At 43.1% G+C, this 21,995-nt stretch overlaps 1 protein-coding gene across 3 annotated transcripts in view; it reads left to right on the top strand.

Annotated features, from left to right (window-relative positions):
• Positions 1–21,995, top strand: part of pikfyve (phosphoinositide kinase, FYVE finger containing) — a 34,948-nt gene that overhangs the window by 7,703 nt on the left and 5,250 nt on the right. For 2 of the 3 annotated variants that reach the window (XM_049594154.1, XM_049594152.1), the window contains exons 4-30: positions 2,340–2,449; positions 2,615–2,786; positions 3,309–3,516; positions 5,030–5,056; positions 5,262–5,351; positions 5,442–5,598; positions 6,205–6,362; positions 8,172–8,283; positions 8,440–8,587; positions 9,152–9,316; positions 9,472–9,534; positions 9,629–9,758; positions 11,071–11,251; positions 11,413–11,487; positions 11,622–11,729; positions 11,830–11,970; positions 12,636–12,762; positions 12,841–13,697; positions 14,280–14,687; positions 16,297–16,397; positions 16,485–16,556; positions 16,816–16,987; positions 18,215–18,393; positions 18,578–18,691; positions 19,939–20,047; positions 20,153–20,307; positions 21,175–21,271. In XM_049594154.1, coding sequence (XP_049450111.1) covers positions 2,340–2,449; positions 2,615–2,786; positions 3,309–3,516; positions 5,030–5,056; positions 5,262–5,351; positions 5,442–5,598; positions 6,205–6,362; positions 8,172–8,283; positions 8,440–8,587; positions 9,152–9,316; positions 9,472–9,534; positions 9,629–9,758; positions 11,071–11,251; positions 11,413–11,487; positions 11,622–11,729; positions 11,830–11,970; positions 12,636–12,762; positions 12,841–13,697; positions 14,280–14,687; positions 16,297–16,397; positions 16,485–16,556; positions 16,816–16,987; positions 18,215–18,393; positions 18,578–18,691; positions 19,939–20,047; positions 20,153–20,307; positions 21,175–21,271 — 4,436 coding nt within the window. The remainder of the gene's footprint in view (positions 1–2,339; positions 2,450–2,614; positions 2,787–3,308; positions 3,517–5,029; positions 5,057–5,261; positions 5,352–5,441; positions 5,599–6,204; positions 6,363–8,171; positions 8,284–8,439; positions 8,588–9,151; positions 9,317–9,471; positions 9,535–9,628; positions 9,759–11,070; positions 11,252–11,412; positions 11,488–11,621; positions 11,730–11,829; positions 11,971–12,635; positions 12,763–12,840; positions 13,698–14,279; positions 14,688–16,296; positions 16,398–16,484; positions 16,557–16,815; positions 16,988–18,214; positions 18,394–18,577; positions 18,692–19,938; positions 20,048–20,152; positions 20,308–21,174; positions 21,272–21,995) is intronic. The other variant, XM_049594153.1, reaches the window with a different exon arrangement.

Raw genomic sequence — 21,995 nt, 5'->3', positions numbered from 1 at the left:
TTACAAAAACTGCAGAAACACATACATTTTATATGTTAGACCTAAAAGTATTTTTTTCTGCTATACTATTTGCACATGTTCAGAAAGTTCTGAAATCTCAGGAAGTTTGCAAATGACTCAAACATTTAAATCAACATTAAAAAATATGAATCCATGTCCTCCTGTGTTTTTATTTGTCACTGCCAAGATTTATTTTCATATATAGATTGGCATAACTATGGCATTTTCAGCAGGGATGAGACTCTAAAAATCATAATGCGCATCAAAATACTCTGTTGAAGTATTCCTGTATTTATTTACTTGTTTATTTGACAAGGACAAATGCATAAAACACTGCTTCATATGTACAATACAAAGTAGATGCATACAGGACCACTGTCCCTGGCTTTGGCTTTTAGAATTAAATTAGGAAGTATAGGAGCACTGATCTTGGAGTAATACAATCAGTAGTCTGAGTGGGCGGAAGTTCACTGCAGAGATCAGCCTCTCATTGGGCAGAACAAGCCACCCGCTGAAGTCCCGCCCTACCACCTCCGGTTGCGTAGCAGTTTTCAACCGTTTTCAACACGTCCTTTACTAACTTTTGCGGTGTTTGATCTTGCAGGGATGTAGCCATTTTTCTGCCATGGTTCGCGTCCTGTAGGCGATATTTTTGTGGGCGTGTTACACCGAAACCTGTTTCCCCCCTGCAATATTTTTGCAAGCGCACCGTTGCTGTGGCACCGTCCAGAACGATTGTGATTGGTTGAAAGAAATACAAGCAGCCGGGGCCTTTTTTTTCTCCAATCTTAAAGTGAGAGTCGGCCCAGCCAGACCTTTCTTTTTTTGAGAAAGGTCTGGTGAGCGAGACTATACAATCAGTAATACAACATAGTCAACGTAAGAAGAGAAACAGTAGAGAAACAAGTGTTTTAAAATCTAAAATAGGGCTACATCTAACATTTTTTTCATTGTCAAGAAAACTGTTGATTATTTTCTCCAATAATGGATAAATGTTTGGTTTATAAAATGTCAGAAAATGTTGAAAAATTTCGACCAGTGTTTCCCAAAGCCCGAGAGAACGTCTTCAAACGTCTTTTTTTTTTGGTCCTCAACCCAAAGGTATTCAGTTTACTGTCAGAGAGGAGGAAATAAATCAGAACATATTCACAATTAAAAAGCTAAATTCAAAGAACTTTGACTATTTTGTTTCTTTCAAAACTACTCAAACAAATTAATTGATTATCCAGTTAGTTGGCGATTAATCTAACAGTTGACAACTTATAGGTTCATTGATTAATCGCTTTATCGTTGCATGCAATTGTATGAAAAGTAGCGCTGCATAATATGCAAAAAAATCATTTTTTGATTATTTTTGACAGATGCTGGTGGTAATTTTTGCACATCATGTTCATGTCTGGAATGTGATTTGTGGGCTGGTGCTACATCTATAATGTTATGTGGTGACACATTTTACCTCTATCAAAACATTTGCAGGTCCTGTGATTTGGATGTTGCAATTGGCCATATTGTGATATAATATTTCAATAAATTGTGCAGCCCTAATGAAAAGCGTTAGACGTCAGATAAACTTAAATGTTGGTATTTATTCACATGAAGAGAAAAATTCTGTTCATATTTTACTTCTTATATAATTTACAGAAGAAAGAAGCAGACACTTGTGGGACTCAAAAACAAACTGAATATGATGTTTGGGGTTTTAAAGATACTTGTTGAACGAGTGAATGATCAGGCTGTAACATCCGCTCTCATGTCTTTTCTGATTCCAGTGGATTGGCCAGGTGAGGGTTTTCTGTGTGGTTTCACTAAAGATGCTTTTAGCTTGACTTTAACAACTCGGTCTGAACGAGCAACCTGACACAAACTGATTTGTGCGTCTGAGTGCATGCGAGTGTCTGCGTGTGTTTTGATATTTGCATTTTTCTACGAGGCGCTTTGGTTTGTTTGCTCTAATGTTTTCCACTCAGGTACTAATAATAACTGGAATGATGTTTGTCATCGTGAATGACTTAAAGCTAACATTTATATTCAACATGTTTTTGTTTCTCAGTTCTTTTTATTGATCGCATCATGTGTTATTTTACACATTTGCAACATATAAGGAAGTTATTTATAAGGTGTTGAAGTGCATTGTCAAATGTTTGTCACGTAGCTGTCATTAAATGCATTCTGATATAAAGGAATTGAATTATTATCACTTTACATTCAGTATATTTAAAAAAGGCATATTTGACAATGCAGCAGCAGCAGGCTGGATTGAAAGAACATGTTAACTGTTTTCAGTTCTTGTGTTTATGTGTGTTCTGTGTGTGTGTTTCTGTCTACATGCGTGCCTTCAGACGGCAGCAGGAAATCAGACACCCCTCTCAGTAATCATGACCCCCGCACAGCTGTGCAACTTCGCACTGCACTGAAGAGGCTGAAGGAAATAATGGAGGGGAAGAGCCAGGTATTCACACCCAGCTCCACCTTTACAAACACCTTCTCTGCTGAGAACATTTTAAACAGAAATATTTTTAGCCACGGCACGTTGGCAGCCTTTAGTGAGCTGAACCCACACAGTTCCTCTTTGTGGATAAAAGCGTTCTGCTCTGGTTTCTTCTTCCCCTTTCAGGACAGCGATCTGAAACAGTACTGGATGCCAGATAGCCAGTGTAAAGAGTGTTACGACTGCAATGAGAAGTTCACAACGTTCCGCCGCCGCCATCACTGCAGACTGTGTGGCCAGATCTTCTGCAGTCGCTGCTGCAACCAGGAAATCCCTGGAAAGTTCATGGGCTACACGGGTAAGTGACATACTCACGATTACTTAATGGCTGGGGAAACTAAACAAGCTTAATTCCTGTTGCCTGTTTCATAATTTGTCGACTAAGAATAATGCACAGTTCCTTTATTTAATCCAACAAGCGTGAAATCACAGTCACTGCAATCTCTGTGCCAAGTTTTAGTCTTTAAAGGGTAGGGTAAAAACTGTGGCTGTCAAAAGGTGGGGAGATGTTGGTGGCCAAGCCACAGATCTGCTGGTCGCTTTCAAGTAGGAGGTTTGTTTTTATGACCGATAGAGGCAGAATATGTACTTATGTGTCCATCCCGAGCATGGCCTCACAGGAAGTCCTGTAGGCCTACTTGAATAAAGCTTGTACCCTCTGCAGTCGAGGTTATTAAAGGCTCAGACATCTATTGAAGACTTTACTGTAGCTGTGAACTTATCATCACCTGGTCAGATTTGTTACATTGTGCAGTGAAAAACACTAAAAACACTCCTCCTGTCTTTCATCGTCTCTTGGATTTCCCCTCCCTGATCCCAGGAGACCTGCGGGCCTGTACGTACTGCCGTAAGATAGCGCTAAGCTACGCTCACTCCGCTGACTCGGGCTCCATTGGAGAGGACCTGAGTGCCTTGTCGGACTCTCCCTGCTCCGTGTGTGTGTTGGAGCCCAGCGAGCCTCGGACTCCTGTGGGTGGGCGTAAGGCCAGCAGGAACATCTTCCTGGAGGAAGACCTGACCTGGCAGAGGTGAACACACACAGACACACACAAACACACGCAGCAGCCTTGTAAAGTCAGATTTGACCAACGTACGTATGTACCCTAAAATAAACGAGGTAAAGTGGAATTAGACCCCGCCCTCTAGCATTTACAAGTGGTCTTATCATTTTCCACAGTTACTTGGTTGCTCCATCGTCCGCCATATCTGCTCCTGGGATAGCAAGACACTAAACTTCCACATCGTCAACGGCAGCTTCACTCCCACCAATTTTACCTTTCACAATAAAAGCCCTTGGCATACACACTGCTTCACTGCTTAGAGGGAACTTAACTCAACTCAGAACATTTTGCTAAGAGTCAACGCAACAAAATATTTTACAGTAACTGCAGAAATCTGACACAGATTCTGTTTAGTAATTGGGCATATGTACTGATGCTACTGGGCAAAACAAAAGCACTATCCTAGGTTTCTTTACTGCCCACGTCAGAAGGTCAAAGGGCCAAACGCACCGTTATGACGTCCAGCTTCTCGCTAGCATGCTCACTAGTCACTTTTACAGATGTGACAGTACAACTGGAGATATTGCTATCAGCAGAAATCAAGACATCTCCTTCCATAGGAGAAAAAGACACACAACACTTCATCCAACTCATCATAAGATGGGCAACTTATAAAGCATTAGCCCCATGTCACAGGGACGCAACTTACACTTACATTTATCGCTGTTGACTTGTGAGCCGATCACTTGAGATGCATTTTAATACCAGGTCTAAACAGGCTCAAAGAGAGGGCTGCTGATGGAGTGAGTGTCACGCATCATGCTGTGTGTGTGTACAAACAACCAAAATCCTGATTGTGTATTTTACATATTGTTTGCTGTTGTACAGATTTGTTCCTTTGACATGTTCTGATTTTGCTTGCGATGGAAACACACTGCCCTAGTTTATATTTTCCTCCCTCTTCAGTCTGTGCTTGCTCTTTTTCCATCTTGATTTTCTACTGTTAAAAATGTGTGTTAGTGTGTGTGTGTGTGTGTGCTTTGTATGTCCTGTACTCTGTGCATGGTCAAGACTCATGAAACATAATCATATCACATCATGTTAGACATGCAGTATCTGCATCAGTCGGCCCTGACTAAGAGGAATTAAGTGCAACAAATAAGAAGTAAAGAAAACATAAGACTGTCTCTGCAGCATGTGATCTGACAGGGCCAATAACACAGTGTGGAAAACTGTCTCTAATTAATTAATTAATAACTTCAAAGAAGAAACGAGGGCACATCTAATTTAGGAGGCTTTAGTAAAGCATGACTGTTTGGGCCCGAGGACTGCTCTCATCCTTTTCTGTTAAGTTACTTTTTAACTCAATGTTAATGGACTTTAAAAAAAAAAAAAAAAAATCATTAACCATGCACACAACAGGCTAAAATAAATGTTCTTTGGTGCTTGTTTTTGCTGCTGTTGTTGTGATTCGGTGTGCTTTCCTGCTCATTTTCTCTGCCTCAAAGACAATCTGTTTCCTCTCTCTCTCCTGGCATAGAAAAACTCCTATTGGGATGAGAAAGAAGTGAGTCTTGCTGTTTGTTTTATTCATTTTTCACATCTGTCTGAGCTCAAGCTGTCTGTCAGTAAAGGCTTTCTAGGTGTGTAAAAAATAGTCTTCTGCATGCTCAAATTCACTGATCATAAATTAGACATGCTAACATAGAGAAGTGTGAAGATAACCACAGAACGATTATAAATCAAAGTTTCTGTGTGTGTGTGTTCGTCAGTATGATTCACCAGGAGCAGCAGAACAGCAGCCTGACTTCCAGACTCACGACGTTACAAGAAGACGTTGGCAAATCACCGGCCAGGAAGAGGTCACTCACTTTGCTTTGTAAAGTACATTGTGTTCCAGCTGCAGTAAGTGAAGCCAGCAGTGTGAACCGTCTTTGTTTGTGTCCTCTCAGGTCGGCCAGTGTGACCAACATGTCACTGGACCGCTCTGGATCCTCCATGGTGCCCTCCTACGACAGCTCAGTCAGTCCGCCGACCAGCCGGGCCATGTCGGGCACCAAGAGTGGCACCAAGCTGGACCACAGCGAGGAGGAGAGGAAGATCCTACTGGTGATTGCTTGATTCTTTCCTTTTCACTCCAGCCAGTGTTACTTCCTGTTTTTCAGTTAATGTTCTCTGTCACGCAGATTAACAGCTGAATGTAGTCCATTACCATGACAACCAGATTACTGTACAAGCATACGTGTCAAAACAGTAGCATGGATGTTAGCACGCATGACGATAGCAGTCACTTTAACATAAGTTATGAGGATTTTTCTCCAGCGCCCTGAGGTCCCCATCAACCAGCAAAAGTCCGGACTTTAGCTCTACCTGCAAACGAGTAGGGAGCTCGGGGCGCTGGCGCCACAGGAGTAAGGCAAACGTGGTTCATCTGCACACACTGCGATGACACAGATCTAGTTGAAAATCTGCAGACTTTCCCTTTGCACACTTCACTGTAGACGTCAGACGTTAACTTACCCATATGACACAAACTCTGTGAAAAAGTTGAAGCTTCACAGGGCAGTACTGGGTCCACAACAGAAACAATCCTAAAACCAAAGCTCACCATCTTGTTTTGCCTCTGACACATTTATCCTGTGATCTGTTCATCCAGTCTGAAAAGAGGAACAACCCTAATCGTTCCCATTATTAAACATTCCTGACACCCTGCAGGACTCGTCGCAGCTGAAGGACCTGTGGAAGAAAATCTGCCACAACAACACAGGGATGGAGTTCCAGGACCACAGATACTGGCTGAGGACCTACCCCAACTGCATTGTGGGAAAAGAGCTTGTCAACTGGCTGCTGAGGAATGGCACCATCTCCACCAGGTAACATCTTACTGGGCTGTTCTTTTCTGTGCAGAGAGTTGCTTTCCTGTACGTCCACACCTACAGTATCTCCACACTTTGTTTGAGCACTGTGCCAGAGCTGGAGAAAGGTCTGACTGAAAACATCATAATTCTTCTTTAAACCATAAACTGTTTATAAAGATGGACGACGGGTCTTTACTTACCATCACTGTACAGAGCTGAAGCCAGAATACAGGTAGGCTGCTGCCATCTTGTGCTCGTGCTATTATTTGGAGGCCAGAGTCGGCGCAGTAGCGATCTCTGCTGTGTTGAATTACTGCCCAAATACCAGTCCCACCTAATGGCGAGCACACCAATTGCCGCACATAGCTGTTAATCATGATGCCAAACCCTTTTTTATAGCATCAAACAGTTAATTAAAACAAAACTTAAAAGAAAATCGAACACTTGAACAAACATCAGCGGCATAAGAACTACCTAAAATGACAGAAACAATCTTTGGGAAAAATTTGATGTGTACTTGGAGTTTGTAGTTTGACCCATGCTCATCCGCTAACATGGAGGGGGAGGGCTTTATGACCTGTACTGCAGCCAGCCACCAGGGAGCGATCAAGATGTTTTGGCTTCACTTTTGGAGAGCTGTCATGTCATCCATCTTTATTTCACAGTCTTTGCTTTAAATCAGTCACACATGACATGGACAGCTCTAAGCTCAGGATGCAGCGATGGTGGCCTCACAAAATAATGTTGGAAGACAGCAGGAGGTGAGAAGATCCTTCAGAAATAGGCAGCAAATGGCAGGTTTAGGCTGCTTTAACACCAAAGCAGGCACTGAAAATGGTCATTTGAATATGGGAAGTGCATCTTAGCTGCGGTGGTGAAGCCTCAGATGATGGCCAAAGAAATTTGTTTTTAAAGGCAGTGCTGCTGCGAGAAGTTGTAGTGTAATGCAGTCTGACGTCACGTTTCATGTGCTAATCACGTAACCAGAAAGTAGACTGGAAGACACCCCACAGGAACAAGTCATAGTGATGTGAGTGAATAAAAGGAATGAAGTGTGTATTAACAGCTTGTGTGTATGTGTGTGTGTTATCCTACAAAGGAGAGCGCTCGGTTTGTTTGTCTCGAACGTGTGATATTTTTTTTTGGTTAGTTAATGACAATCAACAGGAGCCAACATAAACTGAATGAAGACAAATACTCAGTTGCTGTGATGAGGACATTTCTCTCCACCCTTCACTCCTCCACAAACGGTGGACACCGCCACATAACCCTGCCACTAATGGCCTCACCTCCTGATTTGGTGTGAAAGCAGTACATCCTGTGAGTCAGAGCACTTCCCTGTGCAGAGAGTTGATTCAGATATGGGCTCATCCTTTCTATCACACAGTGACACAGTTTTCTGATTTTGTAAAATGTCTTCAATCTAATAAGCCTTAGAGTTACGAAGAGGGTTAGAGACACTAATTTTAGTCTTTATGTTAAAACTTAAACAACAATAAAATGATAGTTCTAAAAAGTAAATAAACATTTTATAGCTTCGTCCGACTGGTTGAGGATCTTTCTTTTTGTTGTTGCTGAGTTAGATGTAAATATATTTTCTCTGATGCTGGTTTAACAAATGAACTTGATCTAAGCACAGGAACATTGTGCAAACATGCAAATCAAACTGCAGCTGAAAGTGAATCTGTGTGGAGATAGCTACTGTTTTCTCTGTCTCATTCCTTCCTGCTGCCACGGTGACTCCATGTCAGAGTCTGAAGCTGCTCTTAACCTAGTCTCTTCCTGTTACACCCTCCTTCCCATCCTGATGCTTCTGTGCTGCAGGGCCCAGGCTATCGCCATAGGCCAGGCGTTAGTGGACGGTCGCTGGCTGGACTGTGTCACACACCATGACCAGCTGTTTCGGGATGAGTATGCTCTCTACCGCCCCCTCCAGGTAACCGCTTATTTCACCAGTTAATGCAACCCACATCTCCACAGCATACTCGAACAGATCATGTGTTGACATTGATTGATTCAGCGGCGTCCTCTGATGACACCTGAGGACATATCACTTGTCGCTTGTAATGACATCTCTCTGTCTGATCTCCAGAGTACAGAGTTCTCAGAAACACCGTCTCCAGACAGCGACAGCGTGAACTCTGTGGAGGGACATTCAGAGCCATCCTGGTTCAAGGACATCAAGTTTGATGACAGCGACACCGAGCAGCTCGCAGATGAGACGGAGTACAACATGCCCAGTATGTGTCACACATGTTATTAATAAAACATTTTGTTTCACACCTGCAGCCTCTTTGGCTTGGATCAGTGCTCTTTGCACAGGCTGCCTTCAGTTCAGCTGTGTTTGGTTTCCAGTGGTGGAATGTAACTAAGTACTTTTACTCAAGTACAAATGTGATGTACTTTTACTTTATACTTGAGTCTCTTTTCTTTTTTTCAGGCCACAGTTTCCCTCTTCTCCACCACATTTCAGAGGGAAATACTGTATTTTTACTCCACTACATTTATCTGACAGCTTTAGTTCCTTTACAGAGTGAGGTTTTTACACAGTAAGCGTACAAAGTAGAACTCTTCACAGGTCCCAAATGATGGACTTGAACCCTAATGGACCTGTGAAATTTGTTCTGAGATCAGATTATTTTTAAACGTAGAGATTCAGATCTTTTATTTAAGTGTCACACACCAAAGAATGTCCGGTATGAGTACTTTTACTTTAGTAAAGCATCTGAATACTTTGTCAGCCTCTGTCGGTTTCTGTGAATTAAAATCCCGGCTGCAGCCGACTTATGTGTCTCTCTGTCCAGACTCTGCCAGCCCCAGCAAGAGAACATCTGTCAGCAGCTTCCAGTCGGTGGTTGACAGTGACTCTGCTGCTTCCATTAACCTCAACATGGAGCAAAACAACGTCAACTACCACATCAAGAAACAGTCCAAGTATCCGCACGTGCCCACTGGCGCTGAGCAGAAAGGTAAACATTAACACACACAGAATATAATTACACAAACAAACATATCATATCTTTTAAAAGAATCACATGATCTGATCTTCAACATTACAAACCAACTCAACACTTAAAGGTACAACACTTGTCGTGTATCTGACGAGCTCTCTGTTGTCTCTCAGCTGAGTTTCTTTTGTCTGAGGATGGAGGTCAGAACATTGTCATCAGTGATGCCTTCATCAAAGGTAAGAGCTCTGCACTTCCTTATCGATTTCATTAGACAACATGCTGAACTTCCCTCATTAAGCAAACCTGCTTCCTTTTCCTGACTTCCTGCAGAGTCTCTGTTCAACCGGCGTGTGGAGGAGAAGGCCAAAGAGATGCTGTTCACTCCGCTGGGTTGGCACCACAGCTCTTTAGATCAGCTGCGAGAGGAGAACGGAGAGAAGAAGGCCATGGAGAGGCTGCTGTGAGTGGAGACAGTTATACCTCTGTTTGTCTCCAGTGTCATTATACATCATGTTAGCGGTCCGTGTGGGCTGTGAGAACTTATCATGTTCACTTTCATCTATTGATTCAATCAATCAAACTTTATTTGTACAGCACCTTACACACAGGTCAGTGCAGTTCGAAGTGCTTCAAAGATGACTGACAAGCCGATAATAACACAAGTGTAGACCCCTAGAAAAATGTAATAAGATACATATATATTTTTTAAAGATTATTTTGGGGCTTTTTGCCTTAAATGACACAACAGTTGGAAGTGGGAAGAGGGGAGAGAGAAGGGACGACATGCAGCAAAGGGCCCGAGCTGGAATCAAACCTGCAGCCACTGCAGCAGAACGGGGCCTTTGTACATGGGGCACCTGCTCTTCCCACTGAGCTACTAGGTGCCCCGATAAAACAGATTGAAAAAGCTTTAATAACAGTAATTATAGTAAAAAAAAAAATGTTTAAAGAACTCGATAAGATAGATTTAAAAGCTTCAATAAATTATTTATAATAATCATTTCCCACATAGTTTATACACTGCACAAGATGATTTCTCCAAATTCATTGTTTTATCTGATGATAAGTCCATAACCCAAAGGTAATTCAATTTAAAGTGTCAGAACATAAAAAAAAAAAGCGATCGAACCATCAAACATTTGCTACAAACAGGTGAATTTTCCCTCTGTAGAATAAATAACCTTTGTCTTCTCTTACCTTTGCTTAATAAATGATTGAAAGTGTCAGACTAATAAGTCGACCAATCGTTTCAGTACTTTCATTTAGAGGAACGTACTCACTGATGTTTGTGGAGACTAGATGAAGCAAAATGTGAAAAATCTCCAGTGTCCAAGTTTATTCTGGACATGCTCAAGGATCATTGTTTGGATTTAGGAGCATCTAATACATAGAATATATATATATATATATATATATATATATAACATAAGATTTATAACTATGTTTATTAGTTTTGAATTACCTGAAACTGATCCTTTCTCCAGCAAATTTGCCGCACATATGCAGGTTTTTTAAAAGCGAGAAAAGCTGTTAAATACAGTGATACACTCCTTTCCAAACACTCGTAGCCCAGATCATGTAAACAGCTCTGCAGTAGACGAGCACTGCCTTTGAACATGATATCTCAACACTGCCTTAAGGGATTTTTTTCCAATTTGGCACAATGCTCCACGTGGACTTAGCAATGAACTGATTAGAATTTAGTGGTCGAATGTTAAGCTCACGTCGTCAGGATGGTCTTACCAGGCCTCTAACCATCCACCTCTCTGCAGCTCTGCCAACCACAGCCACATGATGGCGCTGCTGCAGCAGCTGCTCTACAGCGAGTCTCTGTCTCTGTCCTGGAGGGACATCATCGTCCCCGTGGTTCGACAGGTCGTCCAGACGGTGCGGCCTGATGTTCGCAACTGCGATGACGACATGGACATCCGCCAGCTGGTCCACATCAAGAAGGTCAGACACAGGATCATCACATCAGTCAAACCGTGGCTATGTGTCACTCTCTCGAGATTATACACATTCATTTAACTGTGCACAGGAAACTAATATGAGCTGATTACACTTTGTTCTTCAGGTGGTTTCAGAAATATAACTGAATCTCATTTGTGCTTCAGATTTCTGGAGGCAGAAAGTTTGACTCGACGGTGGTGAACGGCTTCGTATGCACTAAGAACATCGCCCACAAGAAGGTCAGGTCAAGTTCTTCCCTTTCACATTAGTTTCCCTTTTTGAAATTAGCAAAAGTACTGAGTATATTTGTAGTTAAAACGATCAGTATATTGTGTTGGAGGTGTTGATACTAACTGGAAACCTGATGTTACAGATGAACCCCTACATCAAGAACCCCAAAATCCTGCTGCTGAAGTGCTCCATAGAGTATCTGTACAGAGAGGAGACCAAGTTCTCCTGCATCGACCCCATCGTGCTGCAGGTTAGAGCATCACTCTCTTTAAATTTAATCATTTTTACCTGATGGCAGCTGCATTTGCTTCAGTTATCTGAATCTAAGAATTTTTGTTAATGTCCCTCAGGAGCGAGAGTTTTTGAAGAACTATGTGCAGCGCATCGTAGACGTGCGTCCAACCCTGGTGCTGGTGGAGAAGACTGTGTCTCGTATCGCTCAGGACATGCTGCTGGAGCACGGCATCACGCTGGTCATCAACGTCAAACCGGTCAGTATAGTATTAGTTTGTCAGTTTTTGCATAAAGCATAACAGTTTTGAATTTTTGTTAACATTTAGAGATCTTTGAATAACGTTTTCTACAGACGGAGTTTAAAGGAGTTTTCAATCTGTTGGTCTTTCAAATGAAACTAGAGCTGGAAAATGATTTAGATATCTAAATCTTATTTCTGCACAGAGCATCAACAGAGAGGCCGAGGGAGGCATGGAGACAGAGACACTTTGTCCTCGTTATATACATCTTGTTTGTAAAACGTCTGTGTTGTCGCTGCATTTTGTGAACCCATCTGTCGCCTGCATCCAGGCGCTGTCTCAGTGTCTCACATTAGACTACAACTGCCAAGAAGAATGGTGATGATCCACCTCACACACAGACTAGCAAACGAACACTCACCTGACAAGATAAAGCAGCTCTGTCTCCCACACATGCAGGGCAGCGCTGTACTGCACATGTGCTGCGGCCATTTCATTCAGCTCACAGACCAATGTCTCACTGTAGACTAATGAACAGACACATTAAACAGAGGAGCAGCTCTGTGTCTCTTTGAGCATATTAAACAGCATAGTAAACAAGTTTTAAAAACACTAAGAGTTCAAATAACTTAATATGTTGTCAGTGTTAAAAGCTTTTACTCTTTCTTTTTTTGGAAATGCAGCAAGTCTTGGACCGGGTGAGTCGTATGACCCAGGGAGACCTGGTCATGTCCATGGACCAGCTCCTCACCAAACCTCGTCTGGGAACCTGCCACAAGTTCTACATGCAGCCCTTCACCCTGGCCAACAGTAAGAAACACACCTCCACTCTCAGTGTGAGAAAACTCTGTAGAATAAATCCTGATGTGTTTTCACCTGTCTTTCCAGACGAAGTGAAGACCCTGATGTTCTTCGAGGGCTGTCCTCCTCATCTCGGATGCTCCATCAAGCTGCGTGGAGCTTCAGAGTACGAGCTGGCCCGGGTGAAGGAGATCATCATGCTTATGGTGTGTGTGGCCTACCACTCCCAGCTGGAGATCTCTTTCCTCATGGATGAGTTTGCCATGCCGCCCAGCTTGGCCCAGAGCACCTCGTTCCCCTGCCTGCTGGAGGGCGCCTCCACAGAGGAGGAGGATGGAGAGATGAGAGGGAAAGAGACAAATGGAGACAGAGAGGAGAAGACTGCAGGGAGTGAAGACTCTGCACAGGGAGGACAACCTGAGGAAGAAAGGAGAAAGGAGGAGGAGTCCAAAAACGGAGAAACAGACACTCTCCAAGAAAAGCAGAACCCCAACACACCCTCCGCTGTCCAAGAGGAGGAGGCTGTTAACAGAGAGACAATGACCTCCTCGCCATTTTCTAGTACCCTCGCACCACCTCTGTCTGTCTCTCCTCCATTCCTCATGGAGGACGACCAGGAGATGAGCTTGGACACTCTCGTCGGAGCATCTGAGGGGGAGACGGGGGAAGAGGTCAGCCTGGTGAAGGAGGAAGATGAAGGGGACGGTTCAGAGACGACAACGACTCCCAGGCTGTTCCGAGACCCTCTGCAGGATGACACGGGGATGTTTGTGGCCGAACAGGTGGCTTCATCTGACGACCGTCTCAAGTCCATCACTGCTGTCTTCAAGCAAGAGCTCAAGGACATCATCCTGTGCATCTCACCCTTCATCACATTTAGAGAACCATTTCTTCTCACGCCTGCTGGCATGCACTGTCCCAGCAGGGATTACTTCCCCGAACAGGTACTGAGCTTCATGTTGTCTGTTCTGTTTACATTTACTCAAAGGATGAGTTCAGTTTGTTTCAACCTGGACACTGTTTTCATGTTATTGTGTCTGAGTGACTGATGGGAACAGCAATTTTTAAGTCTGGTCCAGTATTGAGCGAGAGCGCTTCAGCCAGCAGCCACATGTTCACACAGTCTATATATGTCCACTAAAAGTGTTTGTTTTTGTCACTGACAGGCTCAGATTGTTCTAAGTGTCCGTGATAATCCGACGATAATGTACTTGATTATCGTCTCAGTTAGTCAGAAAATATTTCATCCCAGTTTCTCAGCGTCCAAGGGAACTCTTCAGATGTCTTGTTCTGTCTGACCATCGGTCCAAAACTCAGAAATATTCCATTTCCAGTGACATAAAACAGAAATAAGTAGAGAATCTTGATATTTGAGAGGATGAAAACAGCATATTTTGGCTTTTATAGCTTTTAAAATGACTTCAACAATTAATCAGTTAACAAAATGTGTATTTCAGTATGAATGGCTGCGGCTCTACACTGTGATTATTTGTACAATGCTTACCTGTGTTCTCCCTGTCCTGTAGGTCTACCTATCTCCTCTCCTCAACAAGGACTTCAAAGAACTGGACGGGCGTAGAAAGCGGCAGCTCCTTAAAGACTCCGCCCCCTCCTCTTTGGTTAGCGGACAGACTAACGGCACCCCGCAGCCGAAGCCCATCGATGTCCTGCCCTCCCACAGTCTCACCAGCACCCGCATCATAGAGCAGCTGAGCGGCAGCCAGGATCTGGCCAAGATGCTGGCAGACTACAGAGCAAAGGGAGGTCGTATTCGACAGAGAGAAGTTACCACTGACCTCTTCAGCAGCACCGGCGCTGCAGCTCCTGTCACAGCCCAGAGCAAGGCGGCGGACGCACCAGTGAAGGCACCGGTGAAGGCTGACAGCGAAGAGGAGAAGACAAGTAAACTGAATGACATGAGCTGGGCCCCCAAGGTGAGCAGTGCTGATGTAACAGCTTCTCATAAACAAACAAAGGCTTACATGCTGTTAATCACCAGAACAAATTGTGAATATCATTTCCTCACTCAAACATCTGAAAAGAAGATTTTTACGACATTTTGAAACTTGAGGTTCTGAAGGACAGGGGTGATGTGAATGGGTGAGCAGACGGGCAGCAGAGTTCTAGATCTACTGGAGTTTATTTAGGAGTTTGTAAAGAATGCTGTTACAGTTGTCAGTTCTGGATGTAATGAAGGCATGGATGAGAGTTTCAGCAGCAGTGGTGGAGAGCGATGTCTTTTAGGTGGAAGAAGGCAGTACTGGTGATGTGACTGACGTGTCTTTCAAAAGAGAGGTTGTTGTCGAAAAAGACTGAGGTTGTGGTGAGGCAGAAGTTGTGAGAGGTTTTGGTGAGGGATTTGGGACCGATGATGATCATGTCTGATTTTTCACAGTTCAGTTTGAGGAAGCTGGCTTGCATCCAGGACTTAATGTTGTTGAGGCAGGTGGTCAGAGTGTACTGAGTTTCAGTGGTGATGGATGTAATGGAGATGTAGAGCTGGATTTCATCAGCATAGCAGTGGAAGTTGAAACCATGGCTGCAAATGATTTTGCCAGGGGGGAGCATGTAAAGGATGAATAGGAGGGGACCAAGCACCGAACCCTGGGGGACGCCTTGGGACAGATGAGCAAAGAGGAAGTGCAGTTGTTGATATTGCAGTACTGGCTGAGGGATGATTCGAGATGGGAAATGAGAATTGCGTGGTTGATTGTGTCAAAGGCTGCTGTGAGGTCAAGAAGGATGAGAATTGAGAGGTGACCGGAGTCTGAGGAGAGGAGGAGATCATTGGTGACTGAGGAGGGCGGTGTCTGTGCTGAATATTTACATGACATACTGAAAGGCGGTTCAGTTTCCTGAACAGTGGAACAGAGGGCTATGTATTTGCCCAAACAATATTACCATAAGTCAAATAGGGATAAATAATATAAAGTTAATAAACCTGAAACGTTTACAAAACTTCGTAATTTATAATTCGTGTCCTCAGCACCACATTTTACCATGACACACACAGACTCACAAGGTGAAAACAGTACCAGCCGTAGCAACGTTTTTGTGGCTGGTTAAAACAACTGTGTATTTAAACTATAAATACATTTAAAGTACAGATACTTTGGATGTTAATGTTACAGGGTTATTGCACAAGGATTGTTCCTGACTCTGTGCATACAGTGCTAAGTGTTTCTGTCAGAGTGATGGCCTCAGGTAAAACTTAGCCTTGACGTAAAACTCCCAACAAAACCTGATGTTTAAATGCTGCCCCAAACATTATGTCACAGTGAACGCCTACAAAACTATCTGCTTGCAAAATATAAGTAGAGCATTTCCATTTCCATCATCTTCAGTCCTCCTGCTGAATAATAACACGTCGTTAAAGCATCTCCTCTGTGTACCACCCACTTTTTAAAAGCACTGGTATCAGATTAGATCTTCTCCCGTTCCTGATAATTCATTTGTAAGGGGAAACTTTGAGTGAGGTGTGTTTATGTTTTTGTGGCTCTATTTGTATCCAACATTTGACCCGTTTGTTGTTGTTGTCCTCAGCTGGACTGTCTGAACCCCACCAACCACCAGAGACTGTGTGTGCTCTTCAGCAGCTCATCAGCTCAGTCCAACAACGCACCAAACCCCTGCGTCAGTCCATGGTAAACCCGTTCATGTGGAGTGGAGCAATGAAGAACCTCACACTTTGTTTTTAATGAATTTGTAGTCACTGCGTTTGTTGTCAACAGGATTGTCACAATGGAGTTCTACGGCAAGAACGACCTCTCTCTGGGCGTGTTCCTGGAGCGGTATTGTTTCAGGTGACACAAAATAACTATATTATTATAGTGCTTTCATGAGAGTCATTATCAAAGAGAAACATCGGGGCCTATGGGGCTGAGATGTAGCAAAAAAACAAATGTAAATGTGTGTGGGAAGCTGAGTATTTAAACTTTGTGGGAGAAATTCGTAAATGTGTTGTCAAATGTAGTTTCACACGAGTGAAATTTGCAAATATTTAAGTAAGCTCAACAGTTTGCTTTGCAAATGTTTCTATTTGCATATGTATGTTTTCTGCAGGCCGTCCTACCAGTGCCCCAGCATGTTCTGTGAGACTCCCATGGTGCACCACATCCGTCGGTTTGTTCACGGCAGCGGCTGCGTGCAGATTGTGTTAAAGGAGCTGGACTCTCCTGTGCCTGGTTATCAGCACACAATCCTCAACTACTCCTGGTGTCGTATCTGCAAACAGGTCAGTAAGAACATCACATAATGTTTAACATTAACATAGAGCTTCAGTATCATCACTAAATGTTTTGTGATAGTTTACTCCAAAGGGCGATTTCTCAGTGAAAGCATTACAGTCGCTGCTAGCACCACTCTCTGCTCTGTCTCGAGATCCGATTCATAAAACGATAGTACAGCACAAACAAGTCCATAAAGTTTTGCAGTACAATTGACCTTTGTTTTTGTTTGATTGCAGTTACTCATGTGGTAAAATATAAATTTTGCATTTGTGCCAAGAACACATTAATGCACAACAATGAGAGAGAGAAATAAGCAAACTGATATTTTCAGATGGCGAGTCTTGACAGACGAGGTGAAGAGACATTCCTCAAAACGTCAGGCAAGAAATTTAAACACGACAGAGAGAAATCGTATTTGGAATTTCCCAGTCTGTCAGTGTGTTTTAGTGACGTCCAACTCTCTGAAGATGCTAATGATTTTACTGCGTCTGGCTATTAGCGCTGATTTTTGTGGATTGCCTGTTGGACACTGAAGCTCATTTGCATCGAAAGGAGCCAAATATATGTACATTATCTCATTGGATACTTGGAAATAACACAGGAGCACAGAGACACTGTTGGAGCTCCTCACCCTGTCTCTAAGGCTGAGCTCAGACACCCTTAAAAAAATCTTTCTTATTAAAGAGTCATGGAATCTTGTCCATGAAAATGTGTTTGAACCCTGGCAGTGATCCGTCAGCTCAACAACGAAAATGTGACATGAACCGTTTTTTACTACAGTAACTGAACAAAATGTTTTTAGTTTGTGTTTGTCCTCAGTCAGGTTCTTCTTGTTCTTTATCAGCTGAATCAGTTTACACAGTGCTGTTGACGAGTTCACCCAATGTTTCAACCAACAGTCAAACAACTTCATTTGCTTTCCCATTGTCTCTGAAACAGACGCCTGAGGGGCCCACGAGTAAACACATTAACGTACCCACAGTGTTTTCTGGGTCTGACTGTGACAGCAACATTTAAATATCACTAACTCAACAGATAAAAAGAGGACGCCACTGATGGCAACTAAAAGAAAGAACTGGCACTTGCTAATTTCTCAAAATGGCTGCAAGTGGCAACCTGGAAACCGTACCTTATGTCTGAATGACTGAAGTGAAACTAAATGTTAATTGAGTCTGATTACCAGGCCAAACTTCCCTTTGTTATGCTCAGTCTCTGCCTCTTTTTATCTTAAGGTGACACCAGTGGTGCCCCTGTCCAACGACTCGTGGTCCATGTCTTTCGCCAAATACCTGGAGCTTCGCTTCTACGGCCACCAGTACACCAGGAGGGCTAATGCCGAGCCGTGTGGACACTCCATCCACCAAGACTACCACCAGTACTTCTCATACAACCAGATGGTGGCTTCCTTCAGGTGCGTCCGTTTACTCTGTTCTCCATTCACCTGCTGCCGATCAGACAAAGGACGTACCCAGAATCAAATTAATAAATGACTATACAGTATTTATATTGAGAAAATCTTCCTCTAGATCCTGTTGATGCTGGTTTGTGTCATTAGTTATTCATTCATCATTTACCTCCGTCTCTCTCCTCCTCAGCTACACGTCTGTTCGCATGTTGGAGATTTGTCTTCCTCGTCCTAAGATCTTCATCAGGAACCTGGGACCTTCTAAAACCAACCTGCAGCAGGACCTGAAGGACTTCTCTCTTAAGTAAGTATGGGGCAGCTGTGGCTCAGACATAGAGCAGGTCATCCACAACTTGGAAGATCGGCAGTTCGACCCCCGGCACTTCCAATCTGTATGTCGAAGTATTCTTGGGCAAGATACTGAACCCCAAATTGCTCCCAACGGCTACTTGTTACTGAGTAGCAGGTGGCCACCAGTGTGTGAATGCACGTGTGAATGGATGAATGTAACTCAGTAGTGTAAAAACATTTCGAGTGGTCGGAAGACTAGAAAGGCGCTTTACGAGTGCAGTCCATCCATTTAAATGACAGAGCTCATGAGTCTGCATTCATTTTATACATCTCAAACACACAGAGAGACACCAGAGAATTATGCAAACCAGTAGATCCCATTGAAACAACAATAATGTTAAAAAGAATGCATCAAAATGGTGTATCCCTTTGGGAGTGTAGATGCGCTCAGGAAAATTTCATGGACGTCTGCCCATTAGATTATCTTGGGTTTAAAGTTTATTTTTTGAGACGGGGAAGTAAAAGTAAAGTAAATTTGCTCAGGAAACTCACGGCAATATGTCCAGCAACTTTTAAAATGACTAGTGTGCAACTGGAATATTTATAGACTCATGCAGGGGTCGTTATTGAGACCAGAATTATACACAGCTGATTTTATTGAACTCTGGCCTTTAGTTGTTGACGTCTTCGTATCGAGGGTCCGAGAGCTGCAACTAATGTTTATTATGTGTGTGTGCTGCATGAGTGGAAAATGTGTGCAGGTGTTTTAAAGGTGCATAAAAGCAAAACAAAGCACTAAAGCAATATAACCAAACCAAAGAGGGGCAGAGAGATGCAGCAGCAAAGTCCAGGGTCAAACAGAGTCAGGCCACCATCTGCACACACGCCTCAGTAACCTGGAGCAGGTGTTTCCAGGTGTCCTTATAATCACCTGCCTGCAAAGAAAGAGCACACAGACAGGTGAATCCCACAGCATAGAGATGACAGCCAAGCAGTTATTTCACGAACAGAATAAATATAAATGGTAAATACAGCAGTGAACAGCAGTGGAAGAACTACAGTTCATAAAATATAAATTAATAGACTTTTGTCTAAGGAAGAGATTTAAATGCTTTCTGGTCTCTGAAGTTTTGTTGTTGTTGTCAGTCCATGTGAGGTTGAGCCTGGTCCAAACTAACAGTCTGGTTACTTCACTTTCATTCTGTGGTTTTTGTTTCTTGACCTGACTCTGTCCACTGTCTCCCTCCGCTCTCTCCTCAGAGTGAGTCAGGTGTACCTCGCCATAGATGACCGCCTCACCTCCCTCAAGACCGACACCTTCAGTAAGACAAGAGAGGAAAAGATGGAGGACCTCTTCGCTCAGAAAGACGTAGGTGTTTTGTTTTGTTTTTTTTTTACCTCTAGTGTGTGTGTCAGTATCTCTGGGTTCAGCCGTAGTTGCATCAACTCAACATGTGTGTGTATATGTGTGTAGATGGAGGAGGCGGAGCTGCGGAGCTGGATCGAGAAGCTTCAGGTGCGACTACAAGCCTGCGGTGTGGATTCTCCTCAGCAGGTTCAGGCGGTTCTGGAGTCGTTGGTGATGAAGAAACAGAGTCTGTGTGAGATGTTACAGTCCTGGAACAGCAGGTCAGAGTCAACAAGGACTTCTTACAATGGATGTTATTTATCAGTATTTATATATATATATTTTTCACATTGTGTATATTTTGGATTTGAACCTTATTTATATTTCATATTTATATTTGCACTCTTTCCTGCTTTTTTATTCAACGTCTGCACAACAGTGTCCCTCTGGATGAATAATAATAGAAAGTAAATAGATAGATAAATATGATAAAATAATAATAACAACAATAAATATTAATAACACAAAGATCTGTCTTATTTTAACAAAATAAAGAAAAACAAGAAAATAAAATCGGTGGAAAAGCAAACATGACTTCTCCAAGGTGATGATGGAGATTGATGTTAGGATAATTGGTAAGAGGTGGGCAGATCCCAGCTCAGTGGCCTGGTAGTAGAGTGTCCGCCCTGAGACTGGGAGGTCGTGGGTTCGATCCCTGGCCGGGTCATACCAAAAACTATAAAAATGGGACCCATTGCCTCCCTGCTTGGCACTCAGCTTCAGGGGTTGGAACTGGGGGGTTAGATCACCACATGATTCCCGAGCGCGGCACCGCTGCTGCTCACCGCTCCCTCAGGATGGGTCAAATGCGGAGAACAAATTTCACACACTCAGGTGTGTGACAATCAGTGGAACTTTACCTTTACTTTACTGTACCTAGATCTTCTCCTCCTCCTCCTCCTCCTCCTCCTCCTTCTTCTTCTACTACATACTCCTTCTTCTTCTACTACATACGGCATACATTTTTCTTAGCTGTATGTAAGCTGTCGTTGTAAATCTGATTTGTATTTTATTGTAGTATATCTGAGAGTCACTTGGACTCCTCATCTCCTCTGTAGTCACCCCTCTGTTGCCTCTCTCCCTCTCAGGCTGCAGGACTTGTTCCAGCAGGAGAAAGGCAGGAAGCGTCTGTCTGTCCCTCCCAGCCCGGGCAGACACAGACAGACCGCTGCTGACGACAGCAAGGTCGGTAACCTCATCCATCACGTTTACATCACAATAAGTGACTTGGTCACTGAGTCAGCATTCCTCTAGTCACTTGAATTCTTCAGTAGCATGTAATCCAGGAGTTTCTTCTAATGGGGTTTTAGAGAAGGTGTTTTTTTCTCAGCCAAATTTCACCTGGAGAAAGCCAAGTTCTTGGCCGTGTGTCGGTTTCTACACGTGCAGATGTGCAGGACAGACGGAGGAAATATTACTATGACCGCAGAACATCAGAACAAAAGAGAAGACAATTACACATAGCGATACATCTTCAAATTTAAAATGATTAAACCTCAAGTCGGACTAAATTTGGATCAGAGTTCTTTGCTGCAGGTCACACTGCTTTCTCTCCTCTTGCTCTCTGTTCATATCCATACAGTCTGCCACAAAATAAAAAACAAAATGAAAGTAATGGCTCCAAAATCAGGCTGTGGGAATGCTGGAAATCTGATCTGCATGTGCAGACAGTCACCAAGTTTAGCGATATTTACGATTATTTAGTCACTTTTCAAGCAAAAATGTGACAGTTCAGGTTCTCAAATGTGAGACTTTGCTGCTTTTCTTGGTCTCTCAGTGACGTAAATTTAATATTTTGGTGGTTTGGGCTGATGGTCAGACAAAACAGGACAGCTGCAGGACAGCTGCAGGACACTGCGATTTATCAGGTCATTGAGAAAATACTCAGCAGATTAACTCATACCTAAAT

Source organism: Epinephelus fuscoguttatus, linkage group LG13, assembly GCF_011397635.1.
Source record: "Epinephelus fuscoguttatus linkage group LG13, E.fuscoguttatus.final_Chr_v1".
Classification (NCBI taxonomy): domain Eukaryota; kingdom Metazoa; phylum Chordata; class Actinopteri; order Perciformes; family Serranidae; genus Epinephelus; species Epinephelus fuscoguttatus.
This window is presented reverse-complemented; position numbering and strand designations above follow the sequence as displayed.